General features: G+C 44.4%; 2 protein-coding genes across 5 annotated transcripts in view; one reads left to right on the top strand and one right to left on the bottom strand.

The window, feature by feature from the left end:
* The window catches only part of Acot12 (acyl-CoA thioesterase 12), a 36,322-nt gene extending 24,840 nt beyond the window's left edge, over positions 1-11,482 (top strand). Inside the window, exons 9-15 of one of the 2 annotated variants that reach the window (XM_057789541.1) lie at positions 123-178; positions 446-509; positions 1,326-1,409; positions 7,461-7,594; positions 9,172-9,300; positions 10,632-10,758; positions 11,333-11,482. In XM_057789541.1, coding sequence (XP_057645524.1) covers positions 123-178; positions 446-509; positions 1,326-1,409; positions 7,461-7,594; positions 9,172-9,300; positions 10,632-10,758; positions 11,333-11,482 — 744 coding nt within the window. Of the gene's footprint in view, positions 1-122; positions 179-445; positions 510-1,325; positions 1,410-7,460; positions 7,595-9,171; positions 9,301-10,631; positions 10,763-11,332 lie in introns of both variants that reach the window. The other variant, XM_057789542.1, reaches the window with a different exon arrangement.
* Zcchc9 (zinc finger CCHC-type containing 9) overlaps positions 1-21,748 on the bottom strand; it is a 236,344-nt gene that overhangs the window by 201,873 nt on the left and 12,723 nt on the right. The gene's annotated exons all lie outside the window — the stretch shown is intronic.

Here is a 21,748-nt window from a genome sequence, read left to right as displayed (position 1 = left end):
AGGCTCAGACCCCATGAGGAAGCACCACAGAGACACAGAGTCCCGGTCAGCCTAGGGGAAGGATACTCAGGGATTGCAGTGCCAATGTATTAGAAACTGACTGGTTGTGCTCTCTCTTAAAGGATGATCTGCGGCGCTATCAGGGAGCTATCGCAAGAAGGAGAATTCGCCTGGGCAGGTAAAGAACATAAAAGCGTGAGGACTTCATGGGCTTCTCTCCCTCTGATGAGCCTATGCCTGGGCTCTGTTCCCACATAATGGGAAAGAAAGGGGCCTAATGGTTTCTTAAAAGTTAAAAATGACTCAATCTGGAAATGGTTTTTCTCGATTCTCCCACCAAAGAGCTTGTTATTAAACAGCCGACTTCAAATCAAGAAATTATCATGGGTCCTGTATTAAAGCAGAGAGAAGAAAATTGTTACTTAATCCCTTATTTTTTTTTCAGGAAATATGTTATTTCCCACAAAAAAGAAGCTCCACCCAGCACACAATGGGATATAAGCAAAAAGGTAACAGTGTGGCACTTTGGAATGCTTCATGTAAATATCACACCATCCCAGAAGCAGAAACCTCCTTCCCCAACAGGTCCAGGTTATATCTACACGGGTGGGGCGAGGGGGTGAACTGTGTAACCCTCCGTTTCTAATGATGTCAAGCAAGTCATCAACCCCGGGTTATCCTACTGTCAGACGTGACTCCGTGGACAGTTGGCGTAGGACGTTCCAAGCTGGTGTCTTGCCCTGATTTGCAATGAATGACATGCTTATGAACTTAAACTTTTATAGAGCAAGAAGGATTGATTGTGGCTGGGAGCTGGTTAAGCGCAAGGGAGGCTCTCTTCCAGAGGGCCTGGGTTTAATTCCCATGGCCATACAGAGGGTCTCAACCATTTGTAAATCCAGTTTCAGGAGAGTTGATGCCCTCTTCCGGCGTCCACAGGTACTGAGACATGTGAAACATACATGGCAAAATATCCAAATACATAAAATAAGAATAAACATTTTTTTAAAAGAAGATTTTGTTATTTAAACATTTTGACAATAAAATCTAATGTGGGATCCAAGTTTACTTAGCACACACATTGTTAAAAGTCATACTGAAGGGTGTCTGCCTGGGCTCAGAAGACCAACTAGAAGCATAAACAATAGATGAGCATACACTTATCTTGTCTGGACTTTGAGATAGAAGTTACATATTAACAATAGACAGCTTAGTTATGCTCAACTTTGGCTCAATCTATACCTCCTCCAACACTGAAACAGAAAATGACTGTCTCCAAGCCTATTGAACACACAGTTTTAATTTTTTTTTTTTGTGCATTTTAGGAATCCCTAAGCCATGCCAATGTGGAGGCTCTCAAAAACCTGGCATCCAGAAGTGGTTGGGAAGTCACCAGCACCTTGGAGAAGGTAAGTGCCATTGTTCATGCCTCTTTGCCATAGCAAACTAAAGCTAGCGTGGTGGTCATGATGCCAAGGCCTATGAGCTGCTCCACTCAAGGGCAGTAGTTTCTAAGAGGCTTCTTTTTAGCCCTGGGCTGGATAACTTTGAGCACTGGCGTCTGTCTCCCACACTCCTGCCTCCGGCAAGCCTGGCTTCTCACACCCCACCTCTTACATCTCTGTCCCTCCTGCCCATCTCCATCCACCCAAACCTGATGGTCTTGATGATCCAGGACACACACTTCTCTGTAAGTCCTCTCTTGACTTAATGCTCTTCTCTCTCTACTAGCTCCTTTGGTGTCTCTAAAACTAATTTCTCTTTGAATTCTTTTCTGTCTTTTTTTTTTAAATTATTTTTTATTTTTTGGTTTTTTGAGACAGGGTTTCTCTGTAGCTTTGGTGCCTGTCCCGGAACTAGCTCTTGTAGACCAGGCTGGCCTCGAACTCCCAGAGATCCGCCTGCCTCTGCCTCCTGAGTGCTGGGATTAAAGGCGTGCGCCACCACCGCCCGCCTTCTTTTCTGTCTTGTGATGCTTCATCTGCAGTTGTTCTAAGTTGCTATGTAAACCTTACACTGGAATTTAAGTTTTTAACTATCTTTTATTCCAAACAGATAAATAAACCTTTTAAGAAGGAAGCCTTGTCTCGATTTCTTTGTATCTCTCTTAGCTTACAATTTTGGCACATTATCAAGTTGAAATAAGTATGTATATCATTTGGGCCTTAATTTAAGGATATTGGAGGACTCTTGGAAGTCAGTGCCCACATTCACTAAGCTCTAGGGGACACTGCTCAGCTACCATATTTCCAGACCATGGTCGATAGCAGTGCCTGGCAAGGTGATCAGGTAATCCAGGTTTGGGGTATGTCTGCTATGGATGGGTGTTCACTGTCAATGAAACACTACCCTATAAAGAGGCAGTCAAGCATCCTAACTGTCCTGGAACAGTCCACGTTTGTTGCCCCATCCTAACTTCAGTCATGCCTCGGGATGAGAATCAAACAATCCTCTCACCTTGGAATCTAAGTAAATTTGAAGGTTACTTCCTTGTTTGTTTTTAGATCTCACTGTGACTTCTTTTGGGTGTTTCTTTGTTGTATGTTTCGGCTATTTCCTTGTCCACACAGCTGAATCCTTCCAGGGTCTTCCTTATGCCCCTCAGATCCAGCTAGGTTGCCATGCCTACTGGACTCACAGTGATGCAGGAACAGGTTTAATAACTAAAGCATTGGTTTCTCACTATTGCTCATAAAAGATGCCTCAGTACCTTCTTTTCTTTTCTTGATATGAAATCTGTCTCTCACCTTTTTGCTAGCTTCTGGGAGTTGCCAACAGGCTTACCCACCCCTACCCCAGCCGTCTTACTCTGTAGCTGGCCTTGGATCCAGGGTCTTCCTACATTTTCCTCCCCAAGAACTTGGATCACCAGTGTGCACCATAGCCAATTTTTTATTCTTATTTTCAATGTAATTGGATTTGAAGTCTTTTTTTTTTTTTAAAGATTTATTAATTCTGTATACATGGTTCTTCCTGCATGTATGCCTTCAGGTCAGAAGAGGGCACCAGGTCTCATTACTGATGGTTGTGAGCCACAATGTGCCATGTGGTTGCTGGGAATTGAACTCAGGTCCTCTGGAAGAGCAGTCAGTGCTCTTAACCTCTGAGCCATCTCTCCAGCCCCTTGAAGTCTTATATTTATAATAAAATTGAACAGTACTTAAGGTTTTAATTACCATTTGATTTTCTATATATAAATATATATATAACCAAATATATATTTGAAATAACCAAAGTAATACAAGAGGCCAGTGACGAATCTAGAAACAGCACACATGTGCATAAAACTGCTCAAGAATAATATCAGGAAGTTCACAAACAGGTGAGATATCATAGTGTTTAACCCGCAGGGGCCAGGTCTAAGTTAGGCAAGTTAAGGTACAGACAGACACAACAGCAACAACAACAAAAGAGCCCCCCAAAAAGTGTGGTTCTCATCTCTTGCAGGTAGCCTCATGAGTGAAGACAAAGAGAGCCTTCTAGGTGCTGCTTAGCTCTAGTTGACTCCTCCAGGGAAGAAATTGCTAGGAGGGGCCTGGCCTCATAGGCATAGATATTTTAAGGAGTGTCTGAAGCCTGAGACAGCCCTAAAAATACGGTGAAAACAAAAAGGGCATAGTTTGTCTAAAAATGTCCTAGTGTAGGAAGCTGACCAGAGGGAATCCTGTCTCAAAAGAGCTGAGTGAAACAAATTAGACCCGGAGTGCCCTGCCCATCCCCAGTTCTTGCCATCTCTAGGTGCCCCTGCCAACTAGGCCTCTATAGAAGAGTTTCTGCTGGGCGGTGGTGGCACACACCTTCAGTCCCAGCACTTGGGAGGCAGAGACAGGCAGATCTCTGTGAGTTCGAGGTCAGCCTGGTCTACAGAGTGAGTTCCAGGAAGGCCAGGGCTGTTACACAGTGAAACCCTGTCTCAAAAAAGCAGTTTCCTCTTCCTGTCTATAATGTAATCTCAAGGACATATTTATCTAGTGATACAAAAAGTCTAAAATGTTTATCATAGTACTGATTGGCATCCAAACAGTTCCAAGCAAAGCATTGTTATCACAAAAACAGTTCCACTGATGGAATCTGAGCACACTTGCTTCGGTGGGTCTGGAGCTACTCATGTTTAGCTTCATTTCGGAGAGTAAACTGTCCAGTGTTGGGGGAGAGGACTGCTCGTTGGTTTCCTGCTGCCTGGTTAGCAAGGAGCTGCTTGTTCATCCCAACCATCCAGAACCAAAATAATCACACAGAAACTATATTATTTAAATAGCTGCTTGGCCCATTAGCTCTAGTTTCTTATTGGCTAACTCTTACATATTAATTTAACCCATTTCTATTCATCTGTGTATCACCACATGGCTGTGGCTTACTGGCTAAAGTTCCCAGCATCTGTCTCCTGTGGCTCCATGGCTTCTCTCTAACTTCACCCTTCTTTCTCCCAGCATTCAGCTTAGTTTTACCCACCTACCTACATTCTGCCCTATCAACAGGCCAAACCAGTTTTCTTTATTCATTAATGGTAATCACAGCATACAGAGGGGGATCCCACATCAGTCCAGTCCTCCCAAACACTGGAGTTGGTTATGAATCATGTCTACTTCCATCCTCATCATCAAAGGGAAGTCGTTTTCTTGGATAACTCTTCTTGGGGAATCTCTCCTTGAAACCAAAGCTGGCTGGATTGGCTCCGGTCCCACAGCTGCATAAGACATCACCACCCAGGCAACTCATAGAAGAAAATGTGTTATCAGACTTAAGTTCCAGAGGGTGAGAGTCCACAGCAGGTGCTAGGAACAGCAGAGAGTTCACATCTCAACCTCTGCAGGAGGCAGAGAGAGCACACTGGAAACAGCATGAGCTTTTAAAACTGTAAGCCCGCCCCTGGTGACACTCCTTCTCCAATAAGTCCATACCTCCTGATCCTTCCCAAATGGCCACCAACTGGAAACTAGGGTTTCAAATGCCAGCAACTTACGTGGAACATCTCATTCAAAGCTCCATGGTGCCCTTTCTCGGGCAAATTTAAAGAGCCAAAATGGACAACTACCTTTTTTTTGTCTCCTTTTGCATCCATGACATTGGTTCAGGTAGCAGGATAATAAGGAGGACTTCCGGCTACTTTTAACTTCTTAGGGAAAGAATAGATGTCATTCACTTATCCTCTATGGATAATTAAGTGAACTCTGTCTGTGAAGGTAGAATTTAATTGTGGCTACTCCTTCCCGCTCAAGGATAAAATGTGTCTGCAAGCTGGACAGCCGCTCACTGGAAAACTCTGGCTTTAATTTCCTGAGGCTTTCACAACCAAGGACCACTCACTGGGCCATGTGAACCACAGGAATCTCTGGTGTCTCTCTTCTGAAGGGGGCTATTCTGAGATCAAGCACAGGAAGGCTGGTGGCTTGTAAGGAAGGAGCGTTAGCTCCTTGCCTCTCACCTGGCGAGAGACTTTTCTGGTCAGCCTTACTGAGCCTTGGTTTGTAAGGCCAATCCCTGCCTTCATCTCCACACAGTGTCCTCCCTGTGTGCCTGTCTGTGTCCAGCCTCCCTTCTCCATAAAGATGTCAGTCATATTAGGCCTACCTTCCTGCAAAATGACCTCATTTTAAGTGAATCATATTGGCAAAGACTCCGTTTCCACATAAAGTCATCTTACAAGAAACAAGAGGTTAAGGCTCTACCGTAGGAGTGTGGACAGCAGGGGACCGTGAGTCAACTCTAAGCAAGTGTTTAGCCCAATGGAATAGTCTTCCCACACCTCGGTTCATGACAACCCCAAAGCAAGCATGCAACCAGCTCCACTGATTCTGCAGTGCACCGGCACCCAGGCCTAGAGACGCCTGGTGATTAACCAGCACCCAGACCTAGAGAGCCTGGTCACCAACAAGCACCCAGGCCTAGACACGCCTGGTGACTAACCAGCACCCAGACCTAGAGAGCCTGGTCACCAACAAGCACCCAGGCCTAGAGATGCCTGGTGACCAACCAGCACCCAGACCTAGAGAGCCTGGTCACCAACAAGCACCCAGGCCTAGAGATGCCTTGTCACCAACAAGCACCCAGACCTAGAGAGCCTGGTCACCAACCAGCACCCAGGCCTAGAGACGCCTGGTCACCAACAAGCACCCAGACCTAGAGAGCCTGGTCACCAACAAGCACCCAGGCCTAGAGACGCCTGGTGACCAACCAGCACCCAGACCTAGAGATGCCTGGTGACCAACCAGCACCCAGACCTAGAGATACCTGGTTACCAACCAGCACCCAGGCCTAGAGATGCCTGGTCACCAAGCTTTTCTGTGGATTTTCATCAGCGGACTTCCTTTTGGCTCTGTGCTGATGGCAGCCATGCGGGACCCCACCTGGTTTTCTTTGTATCTGGCGAGTGCTCAGAGTCTAAGCCAGACTTTGCTTTGCAGGCTGGAATTAGAGATACCCATGACTGGAAAGGGATGTGTTTTTACCTAAGCGAGTAATCACTTGTTTGCTGCCTAAGCTTCTTGTAGCGGATTTCTCATTTCTTCATCCTCATAGCGAGGGCGGCATTGCCTTTCGATACAGATAGATGTTTCAATAAAGGTCAGTTCTTCACAGCTTGATTTCTTTCCATTGGCCTGAGCCCTGTGCTTGGAGCCCTAACCTCATGTTTGTTTGCCTTCTCACAGCTTGTTGCCATGGGAATGATTATAAGATGGAAAATGTTAGCGCTAACTTCAAAAGACCCTGAAAGAGATGGAGAAATTGAGCAGAATGGAATGTGCCCTTAGCTCAACACATACATCTGATCATTTAAAAAAAAATTAGGAAGATAGCTCAAAGCCATGGAGATATTAGTGTTTAAGTATATGTCAAACGGCTCCTGCTTATCTAACAGATGCGACATATTAGAAGCTGGCCTTGCCACTCAGAATGCAAAGAATCCTTTGTGGGGTAGGAATGCGCTCCAGGGGTCCTTTAGAGAAGTTGGGTTTGTCCTGGAGATAGGTGGCTCTTTTCCTGGGTCCCTTTAGACCCCTCAGTTCATGCCTGACACCCAGGGAGAGTGTTGTGGTTCATAGTCTTGTTTCTGGAGCCTGAGGGTAGAGCGGCACTGGCCTTTCTAGCACCCTGGTGGCATTCTGTTTTTAGTGTCCAGAGTAAGGAAATACCATGGAGATCAAGACAGAAAAGCTTTTGGTTTTTATTTTTCATGAAAAAATGATGCAAATGAACCCACTCACGTATTATTTGGATGGCACAGAATTAGCATCCTGCCCAGGCTTCTGGGCACCCAAGACTGAAGTTGAAATGGTTGTTGTTTAGCTTCCTTAGTATTCAGATAAGTGGATAGATGCCATGCCTGGTGTGGGCTCTTGTGATTCCAATCTCACATGTGTGCATAAATACGTGTGTGCATGGGCATGTGTATGTGAGTGAATCTTTTAAAGCAAAAGTATATCTTTCTCCTATAATTTAATTTTTTTCATATCTTTTAGATAAAAATATATACCCTGGAAGAGCAAGATGCCATATCTGTTAAGGTTGAAAAGCGTGTTGGCAGTCCAGCCCACGCGGCTTATCATCTCTTGTCCGACTTCACAAATCGGCCTTTATGGGACCCCCATTACATGTAAGAACAAATTTATTTCTTTTCTTAATCAAGCCTGATCCTGTAGGAAAGATAACCTCAGCTGTATTTCACCTACACTGCCCAGTGCAGGATAGACTTTTTGTTTCAGGAATTTAGAGAAGTTTTAGAGTTTGCTTTGTGCACACCACTGCATCAGGTGACACTGAGATGTGCAAAGCAATGGTTTTTACGCTAATCTGTGTCGTCTGTGTTTGGCACATGTGGCCCACATCTTCAAATGCGATGTTGTTGCTATTGCTGAGACCCGGCAAGGCTGCCCTGACAGCCCTGTCAGGACCTGCCGTGGAATCCAGCTCAGCCAGGCTCTGTAGCACACTCTTTGTCTTTTCCATACAGCCTCATGGCTCTTGGGAAGGTATCCGGTGTCTTCCCAGACTTCTTTTCCTGTGAAGTCTTAAGTAGAAGCCAGCAGCGAGTCCTGGAGGAAGGCACCACCTGCTGCTCTCTCTTGATTCTCTCTTGATGATCTGATCATGCTCGGCTCCTGTCCACCCTCTCTTCCCCCATCACTTTCTGTCTCTTCATTCCTAGAGCTATCTCTTCCATCATACCTATCAATAGGTCCCAATCCACGTATTTAAACACTCTGGATGAAAAGTGTGTGTGTGTGTGTGTGTGTGTGTGTGTGTGCATCAGATGTGCAGATTTCTCTTACTTTTTTTCTTTAAATAGTATACCAACTACCAACATACCATTTATATTGCATATATGATTTAGATGTTTCAGAGCATACTGGAGGGCATGCATGCATTATATTGAAAATACTGTGTCACTCACTGTATGTAAGAGACTTGAACATCAAACATTTGGGTGTTGCCACAGGTATAGATGACTATGGAACTGTGAGCTTTGTCAGCTACCCTGCAGTCACAGATTACACTCGGGTCTAGCCTCCAAAGCTACAGAACACTGAAGCATCTCAAAGACACTTTGTCTTCCAATGAGTTACTTTACATGTTTCTGCCACAATTCTGCTTAACCTGATATACCACTGAAATTGAACATGAGTGGAGAAGCCAGTGAATTCACTTAAATTTAACCAGCTTCTCTTGTATATCTACTTACGACTTGAGGTCTGCATCAAGCGTTTGCGTTTAGCTCTCACAATAACCCCTCAATACTATTATCTATGTTATACAGATGAATAATAAAATGTCTTGTCTAACACAGCATGGCCACTAAGCAGCAATCTGAGAGTCAAAGCTTCAAAGTTAGTTTCCTTCCAGGGTATTACACCTGAGTGCTGGCCCCAGCCTTATATCTCACTCGTCTTCAAAATGTTTTATTTGATCCTAGAAAAAGATAATTTTGTGAAAGCTTATTGCCTTCCTTTGGAGTTTTGAGGGAAGTGACCTTGGAGCCAGACAGCTGACACCTTTCCATCACGTGTAAAATTACTCCTCCTGAGCAAACAGCTCGTTCCAAAGTCAGCCTTCCAGCAGTGTGGAGGCGGGGCAGGCAGCAGGACAAGTGAAGATAGATGTCAAGAAGGAGATCATGCCAATAAATAAGCAAAGCGGTTGGAAGCATGTCTGATTACTGCTCTCTTCACACAGCTCCTGCGATGTGGTGGACCAGGTGAGTGAGGACGATCTAATATATCACATCATCTGCTCTGTGGTAAACGGCGACAAACCCAAAGACATTACCGTGCTTGTGTCGCGACGAAAGCCCCTCAAAGACGAGTGAGTACACAGAGCTACTGGTGTCCCGGCACTGCCTCTAGAGACTAGAAATGAACAGCCATGAAAACAGAAAAGCCAACATGGACGTTTCCAGTCCTTAGTCATATTCATCTGGGTTTCCAAAATAAATGAACCTTCAGTTACCATTTTAACAGTGTTCTCATGCATTGTCAGCTGTGTGCCGAGGGCCCACGAGAACGCTAAAGCTGCCCCCTTCTGCTCTGTGTAGACTAAAATGAGTAGGAGAAAAGCCTCAACGCCTCTCATTATCAGTAAAGTCAGCGGGAGGAATGACAGCACCGGAAATTGAGGCGTCACAAAGGCCGTGCCGCATCAGCCATCCAAACTGACCCACGTGTGCTAGGGCCAAAGGCCGTGCCGCATCAGCCATCCAAACTAACCCACTGTGTGCTGTGGTCTGGGGCCATGGGCCAGAGTGTGAACATGGCCTTCCCATCTACCCTGGACCACACAGAGCATGGAATTGAAAGAGCAGTGTCCCAAATAATCCCCCACACATGGGCTAATAATGTACACAGGTGTTCAATGTAGCACCTTCTATTATGTCAAAGTATATAACAAATACACTGATGTCTAGCTTATAAATTATGATAAATCCACAGTACAGAATGGTAAGCCACCTCCAAGGAGGACAAAGTAGTTATAGGGGCACATATATAAAACTATCTCTAGACATTTGTTGTTCAGTGGAAAATCAAGTTGTGGGCTGTATTTGCAAAGAGACTTTATTTGTGTTACAACCTGCATGTGTGTTTGCTAATGCTGCTTGGGTATAGTGATAAAATCCAGAGAGCTGCACGTGGAAGCTGAGAATGATCACTGATGTGGCGGGAAACAGGATTGCAGGGATTGTTGCAAGAGCAGGCTAAGGGCCGCTTTTATTGTCTAGCCGATTGCATTCTTCATTGTTTGAATGTTGATTTTCTTTTTAATTGAAAAACGACGGGAAACTGAAATCATAACCCTTTCGGGCACACTAAAACGAGTGATTCCGGGTTTGTGCCTTGTGAAGTTATCTTCTTCCCTATGTCTGATGGTCTCTAGAGAGAAGGGCTTGTTGTTTGTTTGTTTTAACCTTAACCACTCATCCAGAGGAGTCTAGTTTTCAGAGCTCACTTAAACCGGGACAATAAAGTTGCCCCATGGGCTGGGGATAAAGCCAGTGTTGGAGAACTTGCCTAGCATGCAGTAAGCCCTGAATTTAATCCTAGAACCACAAAAGCAAATGAATACATGCCAATATAAAGGTCTGTAGAAATGTACTAACAGTCCTCTCACATGGAGTTAGGACATATGCTCTTGTCTTGCAGTAACACTTACATCGTAGCAGTGAAGTCGGTCTCCCTGCCATCCATCCCAGCATCTGCACAGTACATCAGAAGCGAAGTCATATGTGCGGGCTTTCTCATCCAGGCGGTCGACAGCAGTTCATGCACTGTATGTGTGATGAAATATTTGTGCCTACATTCATCCTCACAGAAACGGGAGCACCTCTTCATTCCCCCCAGATCTCTTATTAATCATAGTCTTAGAATGTGTGTCCTCACTAAAAAGACCCCTTGGTCCCTCCTTCCAGAGTTCACCAACAGTCTCAGTTGTTGGAAGAGGGCCGCTTGTTGGTTCCCAACTGCTTAACCTCAGAAACTATATTATTTAAAATAGTGCTTGGCCCATTAGCTCTAGCTTCTTATTGGCTAACTCTTACATCTTAATTTAACCCATTTCTATTAATCTGTATATCGCCTGTGGCTCTGACTTACCAGGTAAAGTTCTGGCGTCTGTCTCCAGTGGACTACATGACTTCTCTCTGACTCTACCCCTCCTTCTCCCAGCATTCAGTCTAGCTTTCCCCATCTACCTAAGCCCCGCCTGCTATAGGTTCAAAGCAATTTCTTTATTCATTAATGGTAATCACAGCATACAGAGGAAAATCCCACATCACTCAGTCTCTTGCTGAAAGTTCTCCAAGTCAATAAAAACTCAACATGTTGTATTTTTCTCTTTGGCACAGGTAGCGTACCTGAATCAGATGTCAGACAGCATCCTCCCTTACTTTGCTGGCAATATTGGTGGCTGGTCCAAATCCATTGAGGAAGCTGCAGCTGCTTGTATAAAATTCATAGAGAATGCTGCTCATGATGGACTTAAAAGCGTGTTATAAATGGTCAACTCTCAATGACCTGTCATTTAATGTCCCAGGTTTAATTCCAAGGATCCTTGCCCTTTCGTTTGGCAAGCTTTGGGGCAAGGATTTAGTGGCAGCCTAAACATAATGCAGTTATGAAGATATTAAAAACTAACGTGTGTTTTGGTGATTTGGATACAAACTACAAGACCTCTAAAGCACCACTCTACAGACATTTGGAAATTGCCTGGATGCAATACTGCATGATGTATAAAAGGTCACAACATTGGTTAAAACTCTCATGGACATCTCCAGAATACAGTTCAGTGTATATTCTGCAATGATGTGTTTATAAAATGTGAAATGATGGCAGGCTTTGGGCTGTTTAATATTGTTTAATATTTTTAAGCTGTTTAATATTTTTCCATGGGCAGCAGATGTCTCTGTCAGGGGTCTCTGAGAAGATGTATTCTATGTTTTAGAACTTTAAATTAGAAAGCATTAAAACATAATGGAATTCAATCAATTTTGGTAATAGGAAGTACTTTACTCTTGTCATTTTGCATATATTCCAAGTAGACGGCCAATTTAGTATCTATGTCTATATATAGGCACACCAAGCACCTGTAAAGTGTGATATTACAAAGAGAATATTAAGTGAGCTCTTCTTTATAGCTGTCCCATTAGCACTTTATCCCCTAGACTTCAACATTTATCATTCTATATGATGATGGGTCTTACTTAACTCATAAGACAAACAGAATGTGCCAGGTAAGCCCCTTCAAAGGATGCCTTTTCCAAACTTCTCTAGTAGAGGTGGGAGCAAGCTAGGGCCATCCTGCTGTGAGCTCACCGGATCTCTGCCTTCACTCTCCTGCTTCCTTCCACTTGCCCATCTGCATAGGCTAGGGCTGGTTACAATTACGTTTACCTCTCTGCTTCAAGTTTTTACTGTATGTGAACTTTAGGCTTTAGAATTCTATAAATTACTATTTATATAGCAAAAGAGTAGATACATGGAATAGGACCTTCTAGAACTAAAAGAACTTTTGAAACTACTCTATATCCTCAAGGGTGATAGAATTAGTGATAAAGGGCTTATATTACACTACAACTTAGTGTCTTAAAATCTCAGACTTCCAAATGAAAATACTTCTAAATGCTATATGCAGAGGTGTAGGAGGAGGTCACTTGTTGATTCCTGGCCACCTGGCTAGCTTGGACCCGAAATAATCACACAGAAACTGTATAAATTAAAACACTGCTTGTCCCATTAGCTCTAGCTTCTTGTTGGCTAACTCTTATATTAATTTAACACATTTCTAGTAATCTGTGTATTGCCACATAGCTGTGGCTTACCAGCTAAAGATTCCAGTGTCTGTCTCTGGTGGCTCCATGGCTTCTCTCTGACTCCACCCTTCTTTCTCCCAGCACACAGCCTAGCTTTTCTGGCCTAGTTCTGTTCTGCCTTTAACATGGGCTCAAAGCAATTCTTTATTCATTAACCAATAAAAGCAACACACAGACAGAGGCTTGGTCTCTGAATTTAGTTGGTGAAATGTTATGTCTCTACCTGACTCACATTGAGACATAGGGATGTTATCCATTCCAGTTCGCAGGGTCCACCTCACCCAGGAGGGACAGTAAGCATGCAGAGAACTGTCACTCATTCTAGGTTTGTTCCCATGACACATACTTATAATGAAGTCTGGTTGATAAGTTAAGAGTTTTTAAACAGCCTTTAATAAAATAGAACCATCATAACAATATGCTATAATAAAAGCTGTGAATATGAGCTTCCTCTCAAAGTATTGCCATGCTGAGCTTACCTTTCTCCTCTCTCCCGGAGATGAGTAGAGATGACACAGTATCTACAGGTACAGATATGCTAAGCAGAGGTGAATTTTGTAGATACCATGACACAGCATTAGCTGCTGTTGGTCTTCTCTCTTGAACACAGGTACTGTAGTATTGTGACCAGAATATTGAGTGTCTAACAGACTGGCAAGGAAGACATTATAGATTCACTGGATGTGAAGATGGTGCTCCATTCTGGCAGGACTAATATCAACACACTATACAGAATGCTGCATACTACAGCTCACTGTAGTAGAAGGTGCAGACCGCATCCCACTGCCTGGCTAGCTTAACCCCTGAAATAATCACACAGAAATTGTATTAATTAGATTACTGACTGACCCTTTATATCTAGCCTCTTTTTGGCCAACTCTCACATCCTGATCTAACCCATTTCTACCAATCTGTATCACCACGTGACTGTGGTTTACCAGCAAGATTCTAACCTACGTCCGTCTCAGCCCGGAGATTCATGGCATCTGCCACTCTGCCCTTCTTCCCAGAATCTTGTTCTGTCTTCCCCGCCTACCTGAGTTCCACCCTATCAACTAGGCCAAGGCAGTTTCTTTATTCAACCAATGAAAGCAACACAAATACAGAAGGACCTCCTACACCAGCTCACCAATTGTTTCATTGTATATTTTCCATTGAAAATTTTCAGACTGGTTAGCTGTGTGACAAGGGTATAGTCTATACTCATGAATATCCCCTGATGTGATTGTCATTAGCCTCACACACTCCTTAAAACTGCATGAATTTTAAGCAGCTCTTCAGCCACATTAGCCCCCTTTCACATACTGCTGGTCACCCCACGTGGGTGGCAGCTGGAATGGGAGGTACGGGTGTGACACATGAGTCCGTCTCCAAGCTCTGTTCAGTTTGTCCCCATATTATGACGCAGGTGGGCCCTACTGTTTTCCCAATTTCACCCAACCTCCTGCCAAACGATTCCTTCTAATCTCCATAAAAGATTTTGTTCTGTGCTTCTGAGCAGAGATGTAGAGCCCATCTGACTGGTTCAGGATCATCAGCCCATCCTAAACTGGTGTTCTTGTTTAGGATCCCTTGTCTTTATACACTTTGAAAAGATGGCACAGGAAAAGACAGTGACATTTTGGGGTCTTCTGAGTCTACTTCAAAACTAAGCCTACTGTCCAAAACAACAATACAATACATTCTAGTTGTGAAGCACAATAGCTCTTGAGTTTGCATTGTCTTCAAAAATCTTTTTAGGACATTTCGTGTATTTGTTTTGTGTGCATTCATCAGACTGGTGAGGGTGGGCACATGCCGCTGCACCTGGGTGGTCAGAGAACAACTTGGGGGAGTCAATTCTCTCCTTCCACCATGTGGGTTCCAGGTCTTGAACCAAAGTCATAGAGTTTAGAGGTAAGCCCCTTTACCCAGTGAGCTATCTTTGTGGGCTATGTATGCATTTCCTCCTTATTATAGGAAGTCGTCTGCCCTTTCTTCCATTCATACTACTGAGATCTTTTCTGCTAGGCATTCTATGCTCTGTGGTTTCTGCAAGGAATTGGAATTTACTTGGTATACCATAAATAAAATGAATAAATAATATGCAATGTTGGAAGGCCCGCTATCCGGGAATATAAAGCAGGACGAGGGAGATGAGATGGGAGGTTGACTATAGGGTGCCTAGGGGCACCTGAGCATAAGCCAAAGACCCAGAGTGACACAAAGACCTGTGGTTGCAGGAAAGACCCCAGCGCAGGGTCAGTCATGGCCAACTCCCAAGGACAACGCTTCTGGCTCATTCTAGGAAAAGCAGAGAACCAAGTAAGACTACAGCAGGGTGACAGATAATTAAAAACAGCTGAATATAAGACTACATCTCTCTGCCCTCTAGTGCCCAGGCTTCAAGCAATTGTGGATGTCCTAAGGTTAGCAGCTGACTGGTTCAGCAGATGTCAGCTTGCTGGGGAATGAGGACAGGAAAGTTGTACTTGGCTGGGGGAGGATCTCGCAAGGTCCTATCCCTAAATAAGGGATGCTGGCACATGATAGCTACCCAGTTGTCTTTTTTAGGAGGGTGACTACTGGCAAGCTGTCAGTACTCCATGTTCCCACACTCACGCACATATGGGCAGCACTAATTGTACTTAGTGTGTTATTTAAATTAAACAAACACACACAGGACACAAGGGAGTGATGTTGGGAGGCTCAGGAGGAATTGGGTGGGGAAGATGGGGGATTGGATAGATCAAATTTTGTTGTAGAATGTATGAAGTTCTCAAAGAATACATTAAAAAATAAAGTTTTAAAGAGCAAAAGAGGAAGTCCCTTAATGCAGATTTCATTAGAAATATGTTTTTACACAGAGAAACATGCAGAGAGTCACTAAGCAGTCTTTATTATTCAAACAGAAATATTAACACTTGAACAAGCATTTGGTCATTCATTATTACATATCAACTTCATGCTCCAATGTCACCATTCTGTCTTGATTCCTCTAGTAAAGCCCATAATCGGCATGATTGAAAAGGCAGGGAATTGTGGTGGTTTCCCCTTTGAGTGCTGTGGGATTTCACAGAACATCAGATATTTCGTGGCTGTGTCTAATGGTACTTTCCAGGGCTTCCAACAAGACCGAGAGGTTTGTTGTTTTAAAAAGAACCCTCATTTCTATTTAGTTTGCCTGGTTTTAACGCAGCTCAATTGCTGTCTGCATCTCCTTTTCTTTCACCTTTGCTACAGAAAAAAAAATTACCTAGAGGAAGAACTGAGAGAGCTGCTCAGAAGGTGAGAACCCTGTACTCAAACATCCGCAGGACATGATTACCGATTTTAATAAAACTAAAATAAATCAGAATACATTTTTAACACAGCACCACATTGTTCTATTTCCAGGGTGCTCCTGGTGTGGGTGTAGTGTCAGGACACCCCACCACGGTCGGGGGGTTGCTGGAATTGAGTCAAACTAGAGGTACAGGTGATTTCCTGGCTCTCCCGTGGAATCTCAGTCCCGTGAGGAAAGTAGAGAATATGCAGGAGGAATGAGTTTTTTGTTTTGTTTTGTTTTGTTTTGTTTTGTTTTGTTTCTCAGAGACCGTCTAACCAATTTTTACTGACATAGTTTAGAGGAGAGTTTTGAAAATATGTATTGAAAAGATAAATGTAAAGGAGTATGTTTTATAGCTTGGGATAAATTACTGAAGCAAGAAATAGGAAATTTATTCATAGATTATTTCTTCCATTTGAAAATAACTGGAACCCTTGGGGTAGACACTCACTAAGGGTCTCACTCTTGCTCACTCTCTCTGAGTGTGTCAGACTCGGAGACGTTTGTATCCTGGTTCTGAGTCACAAGTCAAGATGACCACCGCATGGCTTCAGGTCAACACCTAGCTCACAGGTTGAGGTCAGCGGGAGGGACCAATCTGGGATGCTCTTTGGCCACTGGCAACAGTGCTTGCTGCTTGTCCAGAAAGTTCTAGGTCCAGAGTCTCTCAGCTGTCTCCAGGATCTAGGTCTGTTCTAGGTCTCAGTCATTCTCTTAGCAACCCCCCATCCCCACATCTGATGTCTGCAGCATCCACTTCAGCACACCTTGTCACTCTTGTTAGACTGAGGAGCCAAAGAAAGTAACACAAACTCACTCCCGTGCCTGCCACTTGCTGTGTCTCATGCACGATGGCCTCTGTGTCTGAACAAAGAGTCTCGTGCCTTCTGCCAATTTATTTTAAAGCTTATTCATAATCAGGCTCCTAGCGATTCCCAGCGCTAACTCAGCTCCCTTCTCACAAGTCAGAGAAATCTTAGATTACAACGTCCTTTCTCATTTTATACCCGTAAAGATTAAGCACCATATGAAAATCCATGGATTTACCCTGTGGCCATCTTTCAGGTCCTGTTCTGTGACCCTTTAGAAACATTTAAGACTGACTCTATGAACACATCCCTCTTGCCCTGTCCTCTCCCTGCGCTGTATTCACGCACTGGAGATCTGTATCTCTCTTCAGCTTCTCCAACCAAACCGAACCATGGTAGAACTGTCCAGATTGTTCACCTCCAGCGTGAGCTGCTGGGAACTGGAGACCCGTCTCACTTCAGAGTTCTCATTACTGTAACCAAAGGCACTCGGGCTTTGACAACACCCTCGGCATGTTCCCGAATGTGCACTGCCTCCAGGGTCTGCCTCCTGCACCGCCTACAGCATGGACTTTAGATGTAAGCCCTTAAGCAGCTGTCTTCTTGTGTTCCCATCCTTGCCTTCTGCTTCCTTCTCCTAATACAGGCCAGCGACTGTTTAATCTGATAGTAAAAACCTTTTCTTTGCTAAATAGTACTGACCCCAGCTTGACACAATCTTGCTGGCTATGCCTATCAGCAGGACCTTCCTAATAAGAGGAAATAGCCTCATCTGGCAGTTTCAACAATATCACCTCTCATACGTCCTGTAACTGGGGACAAACCTAACTCTCCCAAGTCCCACGATGACAGGACCTGGTGCCTTCTTTTAATCTATGATGGGCCTACAACACTGGTTTGCTAATTTCTGTGTACAGATCCAATTAGTCCCCCAAATTTACTAATATCTCAAGATTGAGATATTTGACCAAATAAGAGGAGGGAATGTAAGACTTTAAGACAATCCTGAAGCCATTTTTGACAATTCTGAATCCTCTCAGCCTCCGTGCCATAGTGCTTCCCCTCCTTGCCTGGGAACCAAGGACCTAACAGCTACACTCACACGTACTCAGTTCCTGAACAATTACCCATATACGTATGTTTTGGTTCAGTCCCCTGGGAAACGGGGTCAAAATGACCTCTTACCTCACCTGATCTGGCAACAGCTCTCCAGTCAATTATTGGTAATAGCCCTTTGAATAAGCCAATCAAAATAGTCAAAGAACAACCCCCCTTGCTTCTGTGGCCCCTTTAAAAGTAGACTGTACCAGCTATTCGGGGTCCCTCGGCTTCCCGAATGCTGGGGGACCCTGTCATGACTGAATTAATAAAATCCTCATGCTTTTGCATCGGCTGTGGTGTGTGAGATGGTCTCTGGGGGCGACTCCTCCTCGGTGTTTGGACACTAGAGTCCAACAGCACCATCAGCCAAGAGCAATTTCTCTTGCTTTCTAAGACTCTCCCCACTTCCTTCTTCTCTGCTACACACTAGCCACAGTCTCAAAGGCCTCTCTTAAATCCTTCCCCTCCACCAGACCTTGTAATATAAGGGGACCATCAGCGCTGTCACAGGTCTCTCTCCTGTCAATCAACCCATCTCTGGGTTTCTGATGCTGTCTGTCCATCAGTAACTCCTGCTTCTGCATCCCATCTTAGTCTTTACGGACCCTAACAGCTAACTATATACCTAAATTTTCACTAAGACACTGTCATTTCAAAGTCAGCCTCTCTAAAACACCCTGGAGCAGGCTCTCTTTCGGGCCACCACCCAGCTCCCAAGTCATGACGCAGAGACTTATTATGAATGCTTGGCCTTATCTCAGGCTTGTTTCTTGCTAGCTCTTATAACAACTTGTTTCTCTTCATCTATGTCTTGCCTTGGGACCATATTTTCTTTCTGCATGTCCTACTCTGTGTTAAACTGGTTGATATCTTCTTCTTTTTCTTTCCTGTTCTCCCCTCTCATTCTCTTTTCTATGGTGATAATTTGTTTTTGCTTCAACAAATAAAGCTTGCCTGAAAGTCAGAGTTAGCCAGAGAGACCAGGAAGTGGTGACACATACACATCTTTAATCTCAGTATTTGGGAGGCAGAGGCAGACGGATCTCTGTGAGTTCGAGGCCAGCCTGGGCTACACGTTGGTCTAGTCTAAAAGAGAAACAGAGCCCAGCAGTGACAGCTCACACCTTTCCCAGTGCTTGAGAGTTACACGTCTTTAATCTCAGCAGGAGGAATGTGGAGACAGGAAGTGATATGACTGGGCAGGAAGAGGAATATAAATAAATCAGGAGGAGACAGGAGTTCAGGCATTCAGTCTGAGGATTTGTGAAGACAGGATCTTGCCCACTTTGGTCTGAGGATTCAGTAGAAGTAAAAGGTCTCTCTAGTGGCTGGCTCCTTTACTTCTCTGATCTTTCAGCATTTACCCCAATATCTGATTCTGGGTTTTTATTATTAAGACCAATTAGAATTCGTGTTACACTCTTCCCTTGCGCCTAGACTCCTCCTCCTATCTACTCTCTCTCCTTGCCAGCCCTGCCTGTCTCTCCTTTGCCATTGGCCATTCAGCTTTTTATTAGACCAATCAGGTGCCTTAGGCAGGCAAAGTAAAACAGTAACACATTTTTACATAAATGCAGTATAAACAAATGTAACATATCTCTGCATAGTTAAATATTCCATAACACTCAATCTGCTTCCTGTCCAGACCAAACATTTCCCTTCCCCCCACCCAGCAAATCTGATCAATTTTATGTTAAAAATAGTTATCAGGACCTGACTACTTTAAATCACCTTCAGCACAGCAACTTAAACCACCATCTTCTCTCATGTGGACACCACTCATCCTCTGCCTCTTTTCTGTCTCCTCCACTCTGTTCTCAGACCCCATCTGATCACGCCACACCCCCTTAGGATGAGCTATACTGCACATTACAGCAGAGGCTAGCACCTCCGAAGGGCCTGTGTGCTTCTTTATTTTTTGGAAATGGTCACTCTCTCCTTGGCACGTGTAATTCCTCAACAGAATGCCAGCAGACATGATGCAGCCAAGGCTGGAAGGGTATCCTTGCAAATGGCCTTGCCCTTTGGCATCTTGGCCACTATCTTGAGACACGCAGATCAGGGTTGGCTGCCCATTTGGTAAGAGGAAGAGAGACGTGTAGCTTTAAATGAGGCCAGTTTAATTCAGCTGATTCCCAACCAAATGGCTAAGGGACTCAGACCCTCCGATGTGAGACCTGCAGAACATGCCCAGCAGGACCTCTGACTCACAGGCAGTTGCTTTAAAGAGATGCGCACACTTCTGAGAGTCTGTGGTTCCTCAGGAGACACTGGGGGGTACAGCTTAGAAGATAGGACTCCTCCTCACACCCGGCCTTCCCCGGCTAGTGCACACCTCACTCCTTTCCCAGCCACACTGACCTCTTTGCTGCTAACCTGCCATCAGGCTGGCTCCTACCGTGGTACACACAGGGTCTATTACCCCTTTGGAGACCCCAAGCTTGCTGCCTCCTTCTCTCTGATCTTTGTATCAAGACCATGTAAAATGTTGGATTGTCTGATAGAATAACCTCCCCCAGCTTCCTCATTCTACTGCTAAAGCCTGGAAGTTTCAAGTCTTCTGCATGCCTCGTCTTCACAAAAACAATCCGCTCACTGGAACACTCCTGCTTACACACTGTTGTGGTCCTAATGTGAACAGTACCTCTAGGCTCATGTCGTCTGAACACTTAGTTCCTAGCTAGGGAGGGCTCTGGGGTGGGGCACAGCTGGAGGAAGGGGATCACTGGGGGGTGAACCTTAAGGTTTCTAGCCCAGTCCCCACTTCTTAGACTTTCTGCTTCCTAAATGCATATCCTGCCTCACACTCTGACCACCACACCTTGTCGGCCAGGATGGAGTCTCCTATTGGGTGGTGAGCCCAAATCATCTCCCAGAGGCAGCTCCAGGTCACCATCAGCACCTAGAGCAGCTGCTACACGTCCCTCAGAGTAAAGCGGACATCCACGCTATTCCTTAGCTCTACTCTTAGCAGTAACCATTCCAAGGTATGTGCTCTCATGCCAGTATGGCTTCTCTTATGAATTTGGATCCATGTGTTACGTAGTGTGTGTGTGTGTGTGTGTGTGAGGCACACGTACTATGGTGGGCAGGTGAAGTAGAAGGTAGCCTTAGAAGCTGGGTCTCCTCATGCCAGCACCTAGGGTGGGCTCTTAGCCCTCTTTTTTTTTTGTGGATTTGCGCTCAATTCCTCATCCAATCTCACTTCTACTCAAAGGGAGACACTGAGGATTTTTAATGAAGAGCTTTTGGTGGTGTCTTCTATTTTATTTGTTCTTGTTTACATATTATTTCAGTAGACACAGGGTTCTAAAATGAAAGCTTTACTTCCCACATTACAGATGTCGTGCACTGTCTCCTGGCTTTCACTGTTACTACGAGGTAGTGAATTTTTCTTCTTTTGCAACTGACATGTCTCATCTATAATACTTTTAAATTTTCTTTCTTCATTTTTCCTTTTATTGAATTTTTTCCTCACATAATAAGATAAAAAAATCACATTGAATAGGAAAAAAAAAGAAAACAGAAGGAAAAGAGCCCAAGAAAAGGCACAAGAAACAGATAAAATTCAGAGACCTACTTGTTCACACACTCACAAATTCCACAAAAACACTAAACTAGATGTCACAATATATACACAAATAGCTGGGCAGTGGTGGCCCACGCCTTTAATCCCATCACTTGGGATGCAGAGGCAGATCTCTGTGAATTCGAGGCCAGCCTGGTTTACAGAGC

This window comes from Chionomys nivalis, chromosome 15 (genome assembly GCF_950005125.1).
Source record: "Chionomys nivalis chromosome 15, mChiNiv1.1, whole genome shotgun sequence".
Taxonomy (NCBI): domain Eukaryota; kingdom Metazoa; phylum Chordata; class Mammalia; order Rodentia; family Cricetidae; genus Chionomys; species Chionomys nivalis.
Note: the sequence above shows the minus strand (reverse complement) of the source record. Positions and strands in the feature narration are given on the sequence as shown.